At 47.6% G+C, this 18,909-nt stretch overlaps 1 protein-coding gene across 3 annotated transcripts in view; it reads left to right on the forward strand.

Annotated features, from left to right (window-relative positions):
* Col6a3 (collagen type VI alpha 3 chain) overlaps positions 1–18,909 on the forward strand; it is a 79,913-nt gene that overhangs the window by 10,829 nt on the left and 50,175 nt on the right. Inside the window, exons 2-5 of one of the 3 annotated variants that reach the window (XM_005361704.3) lie at positions 4,364–4,479; positions 5,936–6,553; positions 11,524–12,126; positions 17,590–18,174. In XM_005361704.3, the coding sequence (XP_005361761.1) occupies positions 4,392–4,479; positions 5,936–6,553; positions 11,524–12,126; positions 17,590–18,174 (1,894 nt within the window). In that variant the 5' untranslated portion in view covers positions 4,364–4,391. The remainder of the gene's footprint in view (positions 1–4,363; positions 4,480–5,935; positions 6,554–11,523; positions 12,127–17,589; positions 18,175–18,909) is intronic. The other 2 variants (XM_026786349.1, XM_026786350.1) reach the window with 2 other exon arrangements.

An 18,909-nucleotide genomic window follows, 5' to 3' on the forward strand; every position in this document is an offset into this window, starting at 1 on the left:
GAGAGAGAGAGAGAGAGAGAGAGAGAGCGAGAGCGAGAGAAAGAGAGAGAGAGAGAGAGATTGCACTTGCTTTAGCCTTTTTAATGAAGAAAACCCTAGCATGGTCCAGAAGAGTGAAAATGGCCTAAAGGTTCTTCGGGTGGAACATAAGATTGACAATGTTCTGACAGTGAAGGGGTGGAGCTAGACTAGTGACCTGGTGAGAGCAAGACCAGCCAGTGAGCAGTGGGTTCTCCACTGGCTGTGGGTTGTTCTTTGGGCCCCACTACTGGCACCGAGGTTTCCTCAAGACACGGGTGCATTGTGGAGCTACAATACTGAGCCCTGGAGGCTGCTTTTCAGAGTCGTGTGTTTCTGTGTCGCATGGGCAATGTCTAGAAAAAGTCGAGAAAGCGGGGCCAGATATTGTAGTGTTGCCACAATCTGACTTCACTGCAGAAAGAACTGTGTGGACAGTTTCCCGGATGCCACTATGGAGCTGACATGTTGGCAAGGGGAAGTTGATTGACAGGTGGTTTTGTGGCAGCTGAGCTCCATTCCCGAAGGTCTCTCAGTCTGAGCCAAAGGTAGGTTTTGAAGCACAGGTGATCCTCACTGTTTCTAAGAGCCCGGCTAATTAGATACCTCATGTGAGGGATTCATGCATTCTTTCTTCTTGTTATTGTTATCATTTTTTTGTATGTTACTGCTCTTAGTATCTTGCCCTCAAGATTCATTACATTGTAGCATATGGCAGTTGTAACCTTTAAGGCCTAATAGTGTTCTACTGCACGGAAAACCACATTTTCTTACTCATCTGTCTATTAAAATCATTTGGATGTAATAAATAAGGCTGCAGTGGGCATGGCTATCTGAAACTTGCTTTGCTTTAGGCTTTTGTATTTATGTAACTACGCATAGATTGCCGGATCATATGGCCATTCTATTTTTAATATTTGGGGACCCTCCATGTTGTCTTCCTTATTAGCTGCCCCATTTCTCATCCCTGCTTATAGCATCTAGGAGCCATAGCTCCTGTGTGTCTGTCCTCCCTGCCTCTGTGTTTGGGTAGCAGCCACTGCGATGGGCATGATAGTGCATTGTGGATCTGGTTTAGGCTGCCCTGATCTTAGTAACATTAGACATATTTCCGCATGATTATTAGTCATTGTGTATCTCCTTTGGAGAAATCCCGCCTCATGCCCTTCACCCATTCAAGCAGATGAGCTTTCGTTTTTGTGTATCTTTATGCACTGTGGATGCTCACCCTTAGTCAGAGATATGGGTCTCAATATTTCCTTTAGTTCTGGGAGTCATGCTTCCAGTGTAATGGTTTTTCTATTATTGGTTGGAGAAAAATTATCTTTCTACACTTTCTCTCTTTTTTTCTTGCTGTTTGGCTGAGGATGACTTTGAACTTCCAATCCCATTTCTTCCATCATCTGTGTGCTGCTGTTACAGGGGTGTAACCACACCTGGTATATTGGGTGTCACAGATCAAACCCAGGGCTTTGGGGATGCTGGCCCAACACCCTACCAGCTGAGCTGTAGCCCCGGCATCTGGGCAGAGTCTTTAAGTTTGATGGAGTCCTATTTGTCAAGTCTCTCTGCCTGACTGGCTTTCGGGGTCTTACACAAGAAACCCACACAAGTGCAGTGTCACGAAGCTCCTCCCTGTTCTCTTCTAGGAGGATTTGTATTAATGTTTTTCTTTATTGTTTGAGAATTTTCTACAAAGTATCTAGATCATATTCTTTACTCCTCCCAGGGTCTCCCCCAGCTCCCCACCCAGCAACTTCATGTTCTTTTTCTCTCTTACATCTTTTTTGACATTTTGTTCCATTTATTTACTTGTGTGCAAGGAGGTCAGAGGGCAACTTGCATGAACTGGTTCTCTTTTTTGACTATCTGAGTTTCAGGCATCAAATGCATGCTATCAGGGTTGGTGGCAATTATCTTCACCTGCTGAGCCATCTTGCTGGTCCTGAACACATTATCTGTTCATCTGTCCATCTGTCTGTCCGCCCGCCCATCCATCCATCCATCCATCCATCCATCCATCCATCCATCCATCCATCCATCTATCTATCTATCTATCTATCTATCTATCTATCTATCTATCTATCTTTCACGGCATCCTTGCATTCCAGGAACATAACCCACCTGGTAATAGTGTGTCCTCATTTTAAGCTGCTGCATTTAAGTGTTACCTAGAATTTGCCCGAGCTTGCTTGTATCAGCTTTTATCAGGTATATTGTCTGCAGTTTTCTTTTCTGGTGGTTTCTTTTCATATTCGTGTTTCACTATAAGGATGGTCGTATGGAATGAGTCTGGAAGTGTTGCCTCTTCCTCAGTGTTTTGAGGAGGATTTGGGCAGAACTTGGGTTAATTCTTTAAACGTTTGATGGGATTTCCCGCTGCAGCCACCCACTCCTAAGCCCTATTTCAGGATGGTCTGGCAGCTAACTCAAATTCCACAGTGGCCACGTCAGCTCAGAGGCTTTCGAATACAATCTTGGTGTGTATTTCTGGAAGCAACCGACCATTCAGGTTATCTGGTTTCAGGTATACTCCTGCCCTCACACAGTCAAGGTCTCACAGAGTCTTGTCCTAACCACATAGTGGCGAAGGTTTTTGTGCAAACCACATGACATGCCCACTTTGTTCTCTTTTCTCCTTGTCCCCCACAGACTCGACCCATTCCCAAAACAGGGATGTAGAAGAGATTCACAAGTATTTGGGCTTTTAATATAATAAGATTAAAAAATACACATTTGAAAATCTGTCATGTCCTTGTGAAACAGAGAAGGGAGCTTTAATTCATGGGAAAAGCCTCTTATGACATCTAAAACCCCTAATAATGAAATGTAAAGTATGAAGTAAACCCACTATCCCTAGATTAAATGATTTTCAGTTTCTTAAAGCAGAACAGACTTTCCCCTTGAACAACAGACTAGTCTAGATGACTCCCAGTATCAGACAGCATGCTCTCAGACTCAGTACAGAAGAAAACGGAGTGAGAATCTGAAATCATATTGATGATACGCTTGGTTCTGCTCCTCTCCTGGGCCTCTTTGAAATACCCTTACTCGCCTTCCAGGCTTTGCAGTTTCTCACTGGGAGATGCCCAGTCCCACTACCAAAGATAAAAGCTCCCCGATGACAGGAATCAGTGCCTTAGGGCACGGAGAAGTGAGGAGAGGTAAGGAGACCTCAGCCTAGACAGAGACATTCAGCCAGCTCTGTGCAGGAGTCTTTAGGAAGACTCCAGTCCCAAGCTGATTTGTTATTGGATCCAGGAGGATGAGGGGGCTGGTGTGAAGTCTGAGGGGGTTGGAAGGCTCGAGGATGTGAGCTGTTGAACATTCTGAACCCGAACTTGCTTTCCTGGAAGTCAGGTTTGCAGCTGCCAGCTGCTGCATGATGGGAAACCAGGGAACGCGCACTCTGCCCTCAGCTCTGGCTTCATCGCCATGCAAGCCGAATCTCTTTGGGTTTGTTCCATGATGATGATAGGGGAGGTTGGCATACGGCAGGGAAAGTGCTGGCTAGCAAGGGAGGACAAGGCAGAGTTGGAGACAGGCCTTGGGGCTTTCATTTGGGCAGAGCCTATTCCTGTCGGGAAGGCGAGCATCCCTGACACCCGTCACCCTCTGTGCACAGCACGAGGGCTTCACTCCCCAGCCTCTTTCCTCAGTCCATTTCCCCAGGAGTGTGCTCTCTTCAACTTGCTGCCTGCCTCAATTTGGAAAAAGGTTTAGTTATGTAGTTCCTAACTGTGGCTGACGTGTGCAGTCATTAGAGTAAGAGAGCCTTGCTTGCAGGGTTGTTTGATACTACTTTCCAGAAGAGGGTGCCCACTTAGCTCGTTACTTAGCAATTGGAGTGAAAACAGAATGTTCCAGATTGTGGGGCGGGTACTCTGGAGGTCCATTCAGAAACTAGAGCTATACCTTCCGCATGGTGTTTGGGAATGGCTAGCCAGAGATGATGTGTGTGCGTGTGAGTGTGGTGTGCAGTTATATGTCACTTAATAATGGGGACCCATTCTGAGAACTGTACTGGGTGAATCCATCCTTGAGGGGACATCAGAGTGCATCATAAGAGAACTGTAATGTTAGTAGGTAATAAACCTTGAGGGATATTGCTGTCTATAGGGGTTTTGCCAACTGGATATCACTATGACGTGTCTGTTTCTGTCTGCCTGTCTGTCTGCCTGCCTGGTTTTTATCATCTATCTATTTGCTGCTGGTCCAAAGACTGAATCACACCCCCAAGCCCATTCAGAAGCCTAATACGACACAGAAAACAATAGGTTTTGGAAAAATTTGCAATATGAGAGCTAAACACTGATCATTCTTTTCTCCTTGTCCTTTCTTTTAGGTTCACACTTGGTGCTTAGACATTCAAAATGAGGAAACACCGGCATTTGCCCCTAGTGGCTGTCTTTAGCCTCCTCCTCTCAGGCATTGCAATGACGCATGCCCAACAGCAAGCAGGTAAAGTTTGCTTTAAGAAACAAAACAAAACAAAACAAAACCTAGCACCAGTTGCTTGAGTCTAGTAGCCACCCAGAGCTTGACATGGAACCTGGGGATGTCGAGGGAGAGTGCAGCGCATGTCACAGGTAGTATACAAACTTTGCAGGCCTTTCAGACACTGTGTCCAGGCAAGGTGACTTTTTTTTTCTTTGCTAAAACTTGAGTTTCAAATCCTAAATTGCTTGAGGGCTGAATTATCTTCACATTGGGTCTTAGCAGCTTCTCCACCCCACGGTTCACCATCTGGGGGACTTTCCCACATCCCTGGCACCAGTTTGCAGGGAGGAAGACAATTACCGTGATAAAAGTTATTTTCTTAAAACAAGAAACAGAACCAAACAAAACCCAACCTCCCTTGTCTCTAACACCAGACACAGAATGACAGTTAATCATGGAGCCACTGTATCTTTAAAAAAAAAAAGGTGTTTCCCTAGACAACTTTAGACAGCAGACCTTAACACCCTACAAAGAATTTGCTTTCCGAATTTTAGGGCAGCAAGGTAAATTTCCTGTGTTGGAACTAGGAGCCCTTGTTGGGGTCTCCCTGTTATTGCCCAGGGGTACTGGGCCTTCCACAGTGCTGTCTACAAGGCTGGGTTCTTTAGATGGAGTGTAAGATAGTCTTCCTCAGTGGGAGAGCAGCAAGGCTCAGGGCCTCTTAGGGAAAGATGAGGTAAGTAGAGTGTCAGAGGCAATCTGGCTGCAGCTTCTGAAGGCTCCTCCCAGGGCCACAGATGGCTTCGTCCCACGGTTTCTATAAATGCCGGGAAACGGCTCATCCTCAACCAAGCGTGCTACTGCTTGGAGCATAGGCAGGTTGCTCTGCTCTGGAAATACGTAGTAGCCAGTTAGAGAGCTTCTCCCTCTAAGTAGCCCCAATTTTCTCCACATATAGAACCTACTTGTCATATTACATTTCTCACAAGGTTTTAGAAACCCTGTGGGGTGGTGAGTTCTTATAAAGCACCGGTGATCTCCTTATATCCCTGTCAGGGCCGCTTTGCTTTCTACCCCACACTGAAGAGTGAGCTGCTAATGATGGTTGTTTGATAATGACATGACATCCCTTTGGTCTGGTCACGTGGACATGGGGGCGGGGGCGTCAGATTGTCATAGTCATGCCTCAGCTCAAAAGTGCCCACAGATGTTTCCTCTATTCTGGAATATTCCACTGGCCTCTGACTTGGGGCTACTCAGTATGGGACTTGGAGTATTGCTGGGTGTAGCAGCAGCCGTGTCCTGGTTCTTGGCTCTGCTCAGCAGGTAAGTCCTCCTCCCTGCCTCCATTGTAACCCAGATATGAGTCACTCGTTAGCAGAGGAGGATCCGCTTAGCTCATTTAGGAAGAGGTGCTCCAATGGGAGATCATGGTTTGTATCAGGAGAAAAATCTGAACCAATGTCTTTTTTTGAAGATGTCAGAAATGGTGTGGCTGCCGACATAGTGTTTCTAGTGGATTCCTCTTGGAGTGCTGGGAAGGACCGTTTCCTGCTTGTTCAAGAGTTTCTGTCTGATGTGGTAGAGTCTTTAGCTGTGGGAGACAATGATTTCCGTTTTGCTCTGGTCCGACTCATCGGAAACCCACATACCGAGTTCCTGTTTAATACGTACCACACTAAACAAGAAGTCCTTTCTCATATTCTGAACATGTCTTACATTGGGGGAAGCAATCAGACTGGAAAAGGATTAGAGTACATAATTCACAGCCACCTCACCGAGGCTTCTGGGAGCCGGGCCGCTGATGGAGTCCCTCAGGTTATCATAGTGTTAACTGACGGACAAACAGAGGACAGCTTTGCCCTGCCCTCAGCGGAACTTAAGTCTGCGGACGTTAACGTGTTTGCAGTTGGAGTTGAGGATGCAGACGAAGGAGCCTTAAGAGAAATAGCAAGCGAACCGCTCAATATGCATGTTTTCAACCTAGAGAACGTTACCTCTCTTCATGATATAGTAGGGAACTTAGTGTCCTGTATACGCTCCTCCGTGAACTCAGAAAGGGCTGGGGACATGGAAAGCCTTAAAGACATCACAGGTAATGTCTCCCTGCCCTGCTGCTCTGTGCCTACGAGCTTAGCAAATACTGGCCTAAAGCAATATAGTGCCTAAGAGACGCCGCGGGCTTATGGAAGAGATGTTCTCAAGCTTAAAAACAAAGGCTTGACTAGTGAGTCTTCTTCCTTCTCCTGCAGACACAGCCTCCACCAATACCCAAGAGGTTTCTGAAACAGCCGACATGTGAACCTTAAAACTCGTATTCTGACAACTATCCCAAAGCTCCTATACATCCCTTAAATAGAAAGCCTCGCTCTGACGAGCGGGTATCCGTCTAGGAGCTGAGAGTTCTGGTCCACGTTTGTGTCTGGCCATCGGTGGACAATTCTTCCAAGCCACTGAGTGGAACTTATTAAGACGTGACAGGATCAGAGGACAGGGAGTCCTAGCTGTGATGTAGTGCAAGTTTGTTTGGGAGAAACTTGAGTCCTTGAGGGTGGATGGCAAGCTGGGGAAGGAGCCAGGGCAGAGCCGTGGCATCCCTGCCCAGGGTCTGCACTCTGTTGTCTTTTGTGCCCCTATGACTGTAACCATGAGACTCTTCAGATTCTAACGACCTGCTCACGGTCACCCTCGGAGTGTGTGACAGCAGCTGGTTATCACCCTGGGTGTTACTATTACACAGATGGGCAGACTCAGTAACCGGAGAGTCCTTAAATCAATCAAGCCTATTGGTTCTCCCCTTTCATTGATAAGTTCCAAAAGACGGAGAGAGAAGGAATGTGACAAGATTGTAGATTGTCCTGCTCAGCACTAATCTTGCCTAGGGGCCAGGCCTCGCTTCCCCATCAGATATGGGCAGTCACAGGGCACCCTGTGCTAGAACGTAAGTCCATGCAGCACACAAGGCAGAACGGGGAGTGTGTGGGGAGTAGGGAGGCATGATAGGAGAGAATCATGTCTCCTCTGTAAGAGAGAGGGTCCGCACCTAGGATTCTGAGGTGGGTAGGAGAGGAGCTGAGCAGCTCAGGTGAGTGGGCATGGGTCATTTCTAGAATGCTGGTGGCAGAGGGGGCAGCCAGGGACAGAAGCCTGGGGTCGGAGCTGTTTGGAACAACGGGCGCAGGGACGCGATGAGGGTTCCCACAGTCCTTAGGAAATGGCTGCCGACTTCCAGCAGCATTCACTAACAACCAGAGCTTGCCAGTCAAGGGACCTTGCCACCAGGATGTCCCACTAGCTTCCTTCAAACTCCTCAGGAACTTTCAGAATCAAAAGAGCTCCCAGATTGGGCGTTTCAGAAGAGGGAGTTATGCAGTGTGGCTTCAGGTTGCTCTCCACGTGACTGAGGCCACAGAGAGTGGCTGGTGGCTGGTTCTTGACTAGGGAAAGAGGGATCATGCAGTCAGGAGTCAGAAGACAGGTACAGCCCAGAGGAAGCTGGAGAGGAACCAAGGCTGATGAGTACCTCTGCCCCCCAAGAGGATGGGCGAGGCAGGAGACTGGAGGTAAGGCAGCTGCTGAAGTCAGTCTCCTACTAATGAAGATACTAAGGAGTGGGATGAAGGGGCAGGAGAGAATTTAAGGCATGGATCAAGTACTCTGAGGGGCATGTGGGGAACCCTAGGGGTGGTTCAGAACAATTTGAGCTGCTATAAGGAAATAATGCCAGACAGGTTTTCACCACAGGGACTTAAAAGCAGCAGGCCAAGAGGGAGGTGGTGTGTATCAGCAGAAGGAAACACATTGCCATGGACGGGAAAGGCTTGGGTACACAAGTGCTTCAGGGCTGAGACATCCTAAGGAGTTTCAGAAGGCTGTTCATCCCATGGCTTCTCCATGGTCCCCCACGATCTCAGCCTTGGTAGGATTGGGGTCACCAAGGTCTACTAAATGACAGGGAAGAGACGGTCTCCCTCTTATCCTTCCCTCTGAAACAGGAACCACGTATCTGTACTAGTGGTCTTTCCTGCTTCCAGTGATGGAGGGCTCTCATCCAGCATTGTGTTATTCGCCAGGTTATAGGACACGGAAGTGTGTTCTAGAGATCACCCTAGATCACATTCCCGTTTCAGAGGGAAGGACAAGGGGGAACCTGGGGTAACAGTCTGTGGCCACCAAGATTCTCTGACCCAACCCTTTCAGACTATGGGTGTAGTGACATACTCACTTTAAAACGTGTTTGGTAGAGAGTGGCACATTTTCAAAGCTAATGTCTTGGCAAACTAATGAACAGGAAGAGGTGATGCAGCCATTATATATGAAAGACCCAGAATAACCACTGCAAGAGTGGAGAGTCTACCAGCTGCATATTTCTGTCTAGCTAAAACCTTTGTTTTTCTGCCAAGAGAACATCTCCGTCTTCTATGTCTAAGTCACTGATAGCACCAGCACCAGGGTGGAGTGTCATTTCTCTCTTCTGATTAACTGCACTCTCAACTCCTTCATACCATGTCTCACTGTGTGCTCCATAGCAAGACTAAAATAAGATAAAAATGAGTAGCCAGGATCCCAATTGCGAGCCCTGAATAAAGTATAGAAAAAGGCACATCGGTGGTCTGAGTAAGGTTGCCGCAGGGACCATTTCCCTGTAGACTGTTCTATATTCTAAAGCAAGAGCCTACACACAGAAAGCATTAAGGGTCACCATTCTGAATGGACCCTGCTCTTCTCGTTAGATGTCCCCTTGTCACCCTCTGAAAATGGACGTACCCAAAATAAAAAGCTGAAGGTGATTCTGAGTTCAGCATACATTTTCTTCAAATTTGTGTTTCTCACAGGAAATGGGAGTGTGATGTTTCCTGAGAGCTCAGGCAACTAGGCCTTAGGGCTCTTCCTTGTCACCTTGAATGCTTTTCGTAGAAGGCGCCACAGAGAGTGTGACACATGAGACATGAAATAGGAAACCAGACAGCTTCCAGTCTGGTTTCTCTTGGACTTGGTGTTGGCCGTTGGTGTGCCTCGCTGCACACAAGGACCCGGGGGTCCTGGGTCTCTGTGAGGCTTCGGCTCTCGCGGCTAACAACGCATGCTCTGTGTGTTCCATTATCATGTGTGTAAGAGGATCATGGTTTTTGATTCAGTGATGACAAATTATCCACCATTTTATGACCTACCGTTGATGGTGTTCAGCCTCCTTTCCCACCCAGAGAGTTCTTTTCTGGGATTTACACCATTAGAAATTGTTGCCGAAGGTATCGAATATCAGAAGCATCATGCCCTGCTATGACTGAAGATCTTTCTATTATCCATTTTGGATCATAATTAACTCTCTTTTAAAGTGTATAGATACGATGACTAAGCAACAGGTCCTTCTGTGTCCCTTGAGGTCACTGACTCAGGCCTAGAAACATAGAGGAGTTTTATGGTGTCCGCCATGCAATGGTGAGAGCCATTTTTATGGTCGGTGTAACCCACATTTCCTGGCTCTGCATCCTCTCAAGATCCTCCAAGAATCTTGTATTTTTATTGAAGATTGGTGGAATACTTTGGAGTTCAAACCAAGGATCTGGTCTGCTGATATTGAATGACAGTTATTTTGACACCTAAGATCTCAGTCGCTGTAGCAAAGCGATTGTCCTCTTGTATTTTGTAGGGAGGACAGTGGTAGGAACATTCCAAATTGCCACATCTCATTGGCTTAAACCTCTCTCAGGATTACAGCCTGATGTATGGTCAAGGATTTTAAGTACCTGGGGAAGAAAGAGCACACTGAAGCCTGACATTCTCTGTTTCAGCTCCCATGAGAACACTGCCTGAGAGAAAACTCGTCAGTTTAATGAAGTGAGCTTTGTGGGTCTTTCCCCAGAGAGAACATAAACAGATTTTCTGGCACAAGGAAAAACTAAATTTAAATATGAAACACCCACTGGCACTCTAAAATCCAAATGAAAGGTCTGTTCTTGTGTTACAGTGTCATAATTATGCCCCAGGGCCCAAGAACGTGAATATTCATATTCACGCAGAGGCCCTTCTTGGCCCCTGTACACCCTTAAGTATTAAAACATTTGCTGCTCGAGGTAAACCTTTGCACTTCCTTGCCCTGGCTTGTAGACTCACTCCTCGCTCCCCGTTACCTGAGTCTCTGTGTAGTCCCCATTTTTCAGTAATAGAATGGAAGTCTCAAGTTCCCATCACTTGAGACAAAAAAGGTCTTTTGCAGCCATTTTTATGTCCTTTAGTGATGACCACACCCATTTTGGTTTAGCCAATCTTGGTCCTGCTAGGTGATCCACTAGGACGTCATAAAATGAGGTTGGATAATTATGTCATGGCTGGTTTCATGTCACTCTGCTTAACACCGTTCTTCATTATTTGACTGAATACAGAGGCAACACAAAACAAACATTTCTGACCCCAACGCCATGTTCGATTCCACACGGCCACACACTTGATAGACGAACATAGGAACCATCACACATCAAGGGATTTTTTTTTTAAACTGTGTCTGAGTTTTGGGTCCCAGACATGTGTGGAGTCATCTATTCTAATTTTCAAGAAACAAAATGAACAATAGTCATCCAAGGAATCAAATAAACTTCGGGAGCTATCAATCACTGGGCCACAAACCTGAGCTTTTGTTTCCTAAGCTGCATTTGCATCTAAATTGATGAGAAAAGAGAGCCCAGATTAGAAGTAGCCTTTGGGTTTGTGACATCCTAATCTCCTGCAATATGGTACCTTATCATCTGATGCAATGATACTTCCCTCCAAATTTAGAAATAAAGGTCCGGAATATTGACCTCTCCCTTGGATTTTAACTGTGAAGGTATCACAGATGAAAACTGGTGGCCCCGTTTCCACCACAATCCCTAAGCAGTTGCCTCTTATCCACTCAGAATGGAGAACTAAAAGAGACTCCACACGCCTTCATTGACACCGCGTTTTGTTTGTCTGTGTTTCGTGTTTCTTATTGGTTTCCAAGGAAACACGTCAGGTGATGCATGTGGTCACGTGTTCTAATGCTTTCACTTTTGTTTTTTTTTTTTCCTGCATTTCTTTCTTTTAAAGCACAAGACTCAGCCGACATTGTTTTCCTTATTGATGGCTCAGACAACACCGGAAGTGCCAATTTTGCTGTCATTCGAGGCTTCCTTGTAAATGTGCTTGAGAGACTCTCAGTTGGAAATCAGCAGATCCGAGTGGGGGTAGTCCAGTATAGCGATGAGCCCCGAACCGTGTTCTCCTTGGATACCTACCCCTCCAAGGCTACGGTTCTAGATGCCGTGAAAAGGCTCAGCTTCGCTGGGGGGGAGTTGGCCAACACAGGCCTGGCCCTTGACTTTGTGGTGGAGAATCTCTTCACTCGGACAGGTGGCAGCCGTGCAGAGGAAGGGGTCCCCCAGGTGCTGGTCCTTATAAGTGCTGGGCCTTCTAGTGATGACATTCAGGATGGGGTGGTAGCTCTGAAGCAGGCTAGTGTATTCTCATTCGGCCTTGGAGCCCAGGCCGCCTCCAGGGCAGAGCTTCAACACATAGCTACTGATCACAGCTTGGTGTTTACTGTCCCGGAATTCCATAGCTTTGGGGACCTCCAGGAGCAATTACTGTCGTACCTTGTTGGTGTGGCCCAAAGGCACATTGTCTTGCAACCGCCGACTATTGTCACACAAGGTATGTATGCCTTTTTTGCCATCTTTACAGGAATGGGGGTATGTTGTGTGGTGCTTGTCATAAAAAGGAAGGTGGACACTGGAGTGAAGCCGTAAGTACCCACAGCCAGTCAGTCGTTCTGTGATGTGCTGAAGTCTGTATGGGCCGTGTGTGGTCATTGCATTGATCAGAGAAATCTAAAGATGGACGAATGAATGAAATATTCTTAGAACTTGGATTGTAAGCAGAACGTGCTCTTTAGGCTAACGCAACAAACCTGCTGCTTTGAGATATTAGACATCAATGAGTTATCTGTTTATTATCCAGTCACCTTGAAAGGGGCTTGAGGGACTTGCCAGTTCTGAGAAAGCTATTCCAGGGTATTGTCTGTGTATTAGAAGCGCACTCATCAATAGTGGCTTCCCAAAAGCAGCAAAGGGGAGTCGTGTCTGCTCCTGTGTCAGTGTGGTGGACACAAGAGGGACATTTCTGAAGGTAAGGCCCAGCTGAGCACCTACTGGATGGGGTATTCATAGACCATTCTGGTCCTCTGCTTTCAAAGGAATTGTTTTGAGTGGCAGATTTATCGTCTATGCTCAAGTGGAGGGCCTTCAGCAGCACGGTCAACTGCAGTCATTTAAAGAAGCCCATCAACATCATACGAGAGCTACAAACTTAAACACGGGAGGTGTGGGGACACCAGAAAGGCTGAGGGTCTGAGATCCCATCACTTTCAGATGGTGTCTGCTTCATGGCCCTAACCAGGCCAGTTGGAAACCATCCAGTATGTGGGGACACACTCCCAAAGGCTTCATTACCCACAAGCACTCAGTTCACTTCCCGGTGCTGCCTTCACACAGAGCTACCCTCAGATCCGTCCTTGGTCGATCAGACCCCGTTTCTCATTGTTCTTCAACAGCACGTGAACAACAGCTCACGGGAGATGCTGGCTAGCATCTGTAGTCTGTGTAGAAATTTTTCTGTGTGGAAATATTTGTCTATCTATCTATGTTTGCTAGCTATCTAAAGAAAGAGCCTGGACCTGTGAAATGACTGTTGTCATAAGGAGTAATACCCATTGTCATAAGTAAGCTCCATTGTTCCCTGGGATTCCTGGCTGGTTTTTCTTAGCAAAAGGGATAACAGTGTTCTTAAAAAAATAAATGTTTTGGTGAACATGCCAGTGTATGAAATTATCATCAGAACACTTTAAAGTCTCAATGAAAAGCTTTCTCACTGGCTCATGTATGGAGTTGACCTCTGCTTCCTGGCACTGGTGAACAGGCAGGTCTAGTCATAGAGTAAAGGTAGAAGAAAACGGACCACACCTCTGAAATCCAGCCAGAATAAGGACAGCTTCCTTCAGATAAATTTCAGACAGTGCCCTGTGACAGAAAGCTCAAGGCCACAACATCTTTACCTGGCTTTGGCCCCAGAACTAACCATGTGCAAGCCTTCCCGGGAAGTCTCTTGGTATCCCTGGGTTCAAAGGTCAATCAGACTGCAGCTTGTTGTGCCCCTTTCTCTTTGCTGCTCCTCCTGTTTGGATGGGGATGGGGTGCAGGAAGGGATGTCAGTAGCCTAAGCTGGATGCTCTGTGAGGAAACACTGAAGCAAGGGACTCTGGGTCTGAATGCTGCCCGGCTGTGGTCTGAGATGCAGCTGTGCACCTGAGTCTTGCAGTGGCCCTGGTCATTACAGAAACAATGCCAGGTGGTGGGGTGGGGATTTCCAGCCTACTGAGCTTCTCTGAGTCCGCACACACTGGAAGCAAACCACGACTCTGTGTTTTAGAAACAGAGTAAGTACCACAACTGCCTCTGGGAGATCTGGCTCTGGGCCCAGATCTTTTGTCATCCTGGTCAGATGTCACATCTCCGGGTATCCACTCCTTCACTTCTTACCCAAGAAGTTATACCAGGTGAAGACACTCTTGCTTCAAGTGAGGCTTCAACTTCTGTATTAAAATGAGTGGCGTTCTGCCCTTATATTGGGTTTTCTGTAGTTAACAAGTATTTTAGCTCCTTCCTCACAGACATCACTGTGAGTCTCAGTGATGAACTCTTAAATCTTCAGTAGATATTCTTGGCTATTTGATAGGTGCCAGCAACTATGCCAAGCACTGGGGGCACAGGGTGGAGAAAGAGAGAGAGAGATAGTCGTTGGGTCTGTACCGCGTGAGCTACTGACCAAATGATACACTTCTCAAGTGTGACAAGCTACAAATCCACCAAATGGGGCTGTGTTAGAGAGCCTGGGAACTTAGCGGACCTGTCTGCAAAGTTGTAGGGCAGAAACGAGCAGAGTCCAGGCATCACAGAGGGAAGAGTGCTCTAGGCAAAGGGAATGGCAGGCAGGCTGTTCTTGCAACATGAAGTGTGGCCTCCCTGAGCTGGCAGATGACAGGGCAGCTGGGGTTCTGAGGATGAAGAGCCTAGCAGTGTCTAGGCTTATTTGACCGGCCAGGGAAACAACTGTATTATTATTATTACAGCTGTAGGTGGGAGATTGGATCCTCCTATGGCAGTGGAGGGGAGAGAGCAGAATCATGAGGTGACTGGGAATGGGGAGACCATTTTCCTGGGAGCATTCCATTGTGGCACGCTGGTGCTGTCAGCCGTGTGTCGAGCAAGCACAGGCTTCCTGTTTGTGTTATTTCCCCGGGAGCATCCGTTTGCTTGGGTGGCACATGGGGAGAAGGGGAGAGCGCCACGGAGGCTTTGCCAGGAGGGTCTGATGGAGGACTGGGGGGACTCAGAAGTGAGGCTTAGTGGATCAGAGAGCCCACGAGGATAGCACAGGGTGAGGGTTGTGAGGTTGAGAGGGGTTGGCCGAGGGAAGGGAAGGGCTGAAGGTCAGATTTGAGAACTTGGTGGATGAAGAAGTGGGGGTGTCATTTGTCTGAAAGAGGAGAGGCAGGGGCAGGTCGTGGGAGATTTCAGGGGTGTACACGCCCTATAGTATCTATAGAAGATCATAAGATGGAACCCTAGGAGCAGGGGTGGAGTGGACGGGAGGACATAGTAGCTGTGAGCACCAGGGGCTTCAGGTGACAGGATTCCCAAGTCCTTCAGAAGACTGCAGAGAGACACGAGAGGATAGGCGGACTCTCCAAGGACAGGGGACAGGAGTAAATGGATGGGAAGGGGTGACTCTTGAGAGGATTTGACTGGGGATATCAACAGAAAGACTGCAGATGTCCTTTCCCAACTCCCAGGCTTTGGGGAGAGAGAGAAGGGATCCTGGGGCTGTCCTGTTGGCAGTCACAGGAGAGAGTGCTGACGAGGATCTTTCACAGCTGAGATTAGCAGGCCCTTCAAGGTCACTCCCTCCCTAAGAGATGTTGACTCACCAGAGCTCTGGGAAATAGAAAACCTGGCCCTGTCAGATCCCTGAAGGAAGCCTTGGTGCATCCTTGAGATGGCTCCCAACCAGGAAGCCTGAGAATCACATGGTTTAAGAACTGGGTGTGAGCTAGCTGGGCAGTGGTGGCGCACACCTTTGATCCATGCACTCAGGAGGCAGAGGCAGAGGCAGGCAGATCTCTGTGAGTTTGAGAACAGCTTGGTCTACAGAGTGAGTTCCAGAACAGGCTCCAAAGCTGCAGAGGAACAACCCCCCCCCAAACAAAACAAACAAAAAGGAACTGGGTGTGAGATGGTGCATGAAGCAGCCCCTCCATCTCCAGAAATAGACACGAGAGTACACAAACCCTCAAAGGTTAATCAGCTAGTGTTAGAAGCATGTAGCAAACATAGGAACCTGATCATTCTTTGAGAGGCTTGGGCCTCTTTTTTTCAGTGCTTATTATGTTTGCCTAAGTGCTATTCTAGGGGTCCCCCTGTTAGCAGCTTCCAGAAATGTAAACACAAACCAAGTGACCTCTTTTGTAACCAAAGAGGACTTGGGTCATGGAATCTGGGAGCTCCAGGACACATTGCAGAATCTGCAAAGCTAAGTCCATGCTGTACAGTTTCAGTGTCCCCCACATGTGGACATCTGTCTTGCCCGTGGACCACTGGTAAAATGTATGGCAAGGTGCTAAAACTTGGGAGGTGGAAGTGTGACTTGCCACAACCTGGAGGTGGGCATGGCACTTTTCAGGTGGCCCCTCCAGTGGATATTTGTCTACCAGTGTCCTGTGTGAGCGATGCATGGTAAAAATATGTGGTACAGATGCGGAGCATTGTATGTGCAATATGTATGTATATTCATTCGCTTGTGTGCACATTGTTTCCAGTGACATAGAGGTATTAGAAACCCACCACACACATATGCACTAAGCTAATCTGCAAAGACATGTTTACATTACAATCAAAGCTGCAACCCCAAGAGACTGCATGTTCTCAACTGAAGGAGGAAAGAGATCCCTGAATGGATGTTCACGGCCTAGGGAGGAAGGGCAGGTGGTGTTTCACACACAGTCACACCAGCAGGTAACCTGGCACCTGGACTAAACTGCTCATGCACAAACACTCTCTCCTGGAAGAACTCAGATTTGGCCCCTTTGGGTGCAGAGAGTGTTACAGAGGAGGCACAGCCAGAGGAGGCAGTGCCCGTGATCCTGTCATCATCTTCCCAGCCTCTGGTCCCTGTGATGAGGAATAAGCTCTTTTATAATACATCATGAGAGGTCTCAGCTCTTAGGAAGCTCTTCCTTGCCTTTATTTCCAACCTTCCTGCTACTGTTGGGTATTATAAAATTAGATTGTCATACCAGATGTCTGGTACAAGGGATACCCAGGGGCTTTTGTAAACACCCCCACCTCAGCTAATATCTTTACAGTGTAGGAGCAGCCTGAGACATCGAGTCTGGTAAAGACCTTGTTCCATCCCCTGGGTAGGTTGTCCACATTCTGCGACAGTGGCTGGGTGAAGTCACAGTCACTGCCAGTGGAGTTCCGAGCCAAGGCGCTTGTTTTCGTGGTTTGTCTAAGCCATGCAGGCTGCGGTATGCCACTGACTGCCATTCCCATCCTGGACTGTGAAATGAATACCCATGGCTGCCCTTGTTGGGGTGGACGCTGGTTTCCTTTCCCAAGATTTATGAAAAACCGTTAAACGTCTGTTTTGCCTGCCAAAGGAAGTCAAATAATATAGAACCAAAGAAAAAGAGGCTATGCCCGTTCTCTTTCAGATTTTGCGTTGGGCAGTGTGTGGGTTTGGCATCAGGTTAGTGATATAAAACGCTTTCTGAGAAGACCCAGGAGTTACTCATCCAAACTTTTAAACCTTGCTTATAGCGATAAAGAGCCAATGATCTCTTTAGTGGTGGTGTGTGAAACTAAATGTTATTTTCCTTTCTGAAGCGATGTCTTGAGCACAGTGCAAGTTGGCAGGGTTGGAAGTGAGCCCGTCACTCATGTATGACAGTTCCCCTCTTGAACGAGGGAGAGCTGTTTGTGCATAGTGGGCTTTACAGTGTCACTGTTGAACCTGATCACTGTGGCTATTCAATTCACATTTTATTATTGCTATCTACAGTCATGGAAGTCAACAAGAGGGACATAGTCTTCCTGGTGGATGGTTCCTCCAGCCTGGGGCAGTCCAACTTCAATGCCATCAAAGACTTCATTGCCAAAGTCATTCAGAGGCTGGAAATCGGACACGACCTGGTTCAGGTGTCAGTGGCTCAGTATGCAGATACTGTCAAGCCTGAGTTCTATTTAAATACTTACTCCACCAAAAGGGATGCCATAGCCTCTGTACGGAAGATGAGGCCCCTGGAGGGCTCAGCCCTGTATACAGGCTCGGCTCTGGACTTTGTCCGAAACAACCTATTCACTAGCTCAGCCGGCCACAGGGCTGCTGAGGGGGTTCCTAAGCTCCTGGTGCTGGTCACGGGTGGTAAGTCCTTCGATGAGGTCAGCCAGCCCGCCCAGGAACTGAAGCGGGGCAGCATCATGGCCTTTGCAGTCGGCAGCAGGGCCGCTGATGAGGACGAGCTGAAAGAGATCGCTTTTGACTCCTCCCTGATCTTCACTCCTGCTGACTTCCGCCCTACTACTTTGCTAAGCGTGCTACCCAATCTGCTGGCGCCCCTCAGGACCCTCACTGGAACCACAGAAGGTATGGTAGCTATGGTCTGTACATGCAGGAGGGGGCTGGCAGGAGAACCGCTGAGAAAGGCCCAGTTATGTATCGATGTTTAATTGACAGAGCACTGTTTTGTGATGAAAACGGCCACAGCAAACTGTTTATTTAAGGTTTATTTTTTCTTCAGGGTTGAGACTGTGGAGTTGAAAATGTCACTCTGCAAATGCATATGACACTAAACTGTAACATCACAAGGTCATCCACCTGTGCTTCTGGCCACAGAAGTCACTCTATGCTCTGTTTTCATTAGTGACCCTGTCTAGAAACCTCCCCTGAGTCAAGGACCTTCCCTTCGAAACCTCCCCTGAGTCAAGGACCTTCCCTTCTGAGATGACAGTATCTCTGCTCACAGAAGATGTGGTGTAGCGCACTCAGCTTTTGACCCCTCTTTTCTCTCTGTATAAGGGTTCCCTTCAAGGGAAAACATACTGATAGATGGGCGTGACGACCAAGCCCATGGTCCTTCAGCTCCCTCACTTTATATGATTGACCCTGCAGAGCTATTCCTAAAGACACAGTAAAGCTCTCAGCCTCTGAATTGGGTAAACGCCAACCTCCATCCTCAATGAAGAGAAGATGGATATCCTGGAATCCAGCTTGCCCTCCTCACAGACCTCACACTGAAGGACTCCACAGTGCATGAACCTATTGCATGAGTGCCTGCTTGCTCCTCAGACCATCTGGGCTTGAGAGTACTCAAACTCTCTC

Source organism: Microtus ochrogaster, linkage group LG4, assembly GCF_000317375.1.
Source record: "Microtus ochrogaster isolate Prairie Vole_2 linkage group LG4, MicOch1.0, whole genome shotgun sequence".
NCBI classification, from domain to species: Eukaryota; Metazoa; Chordata; class Mammalia; order Rodentia; family Cricetidae; genus Microtus; species Microtus ochrogaster.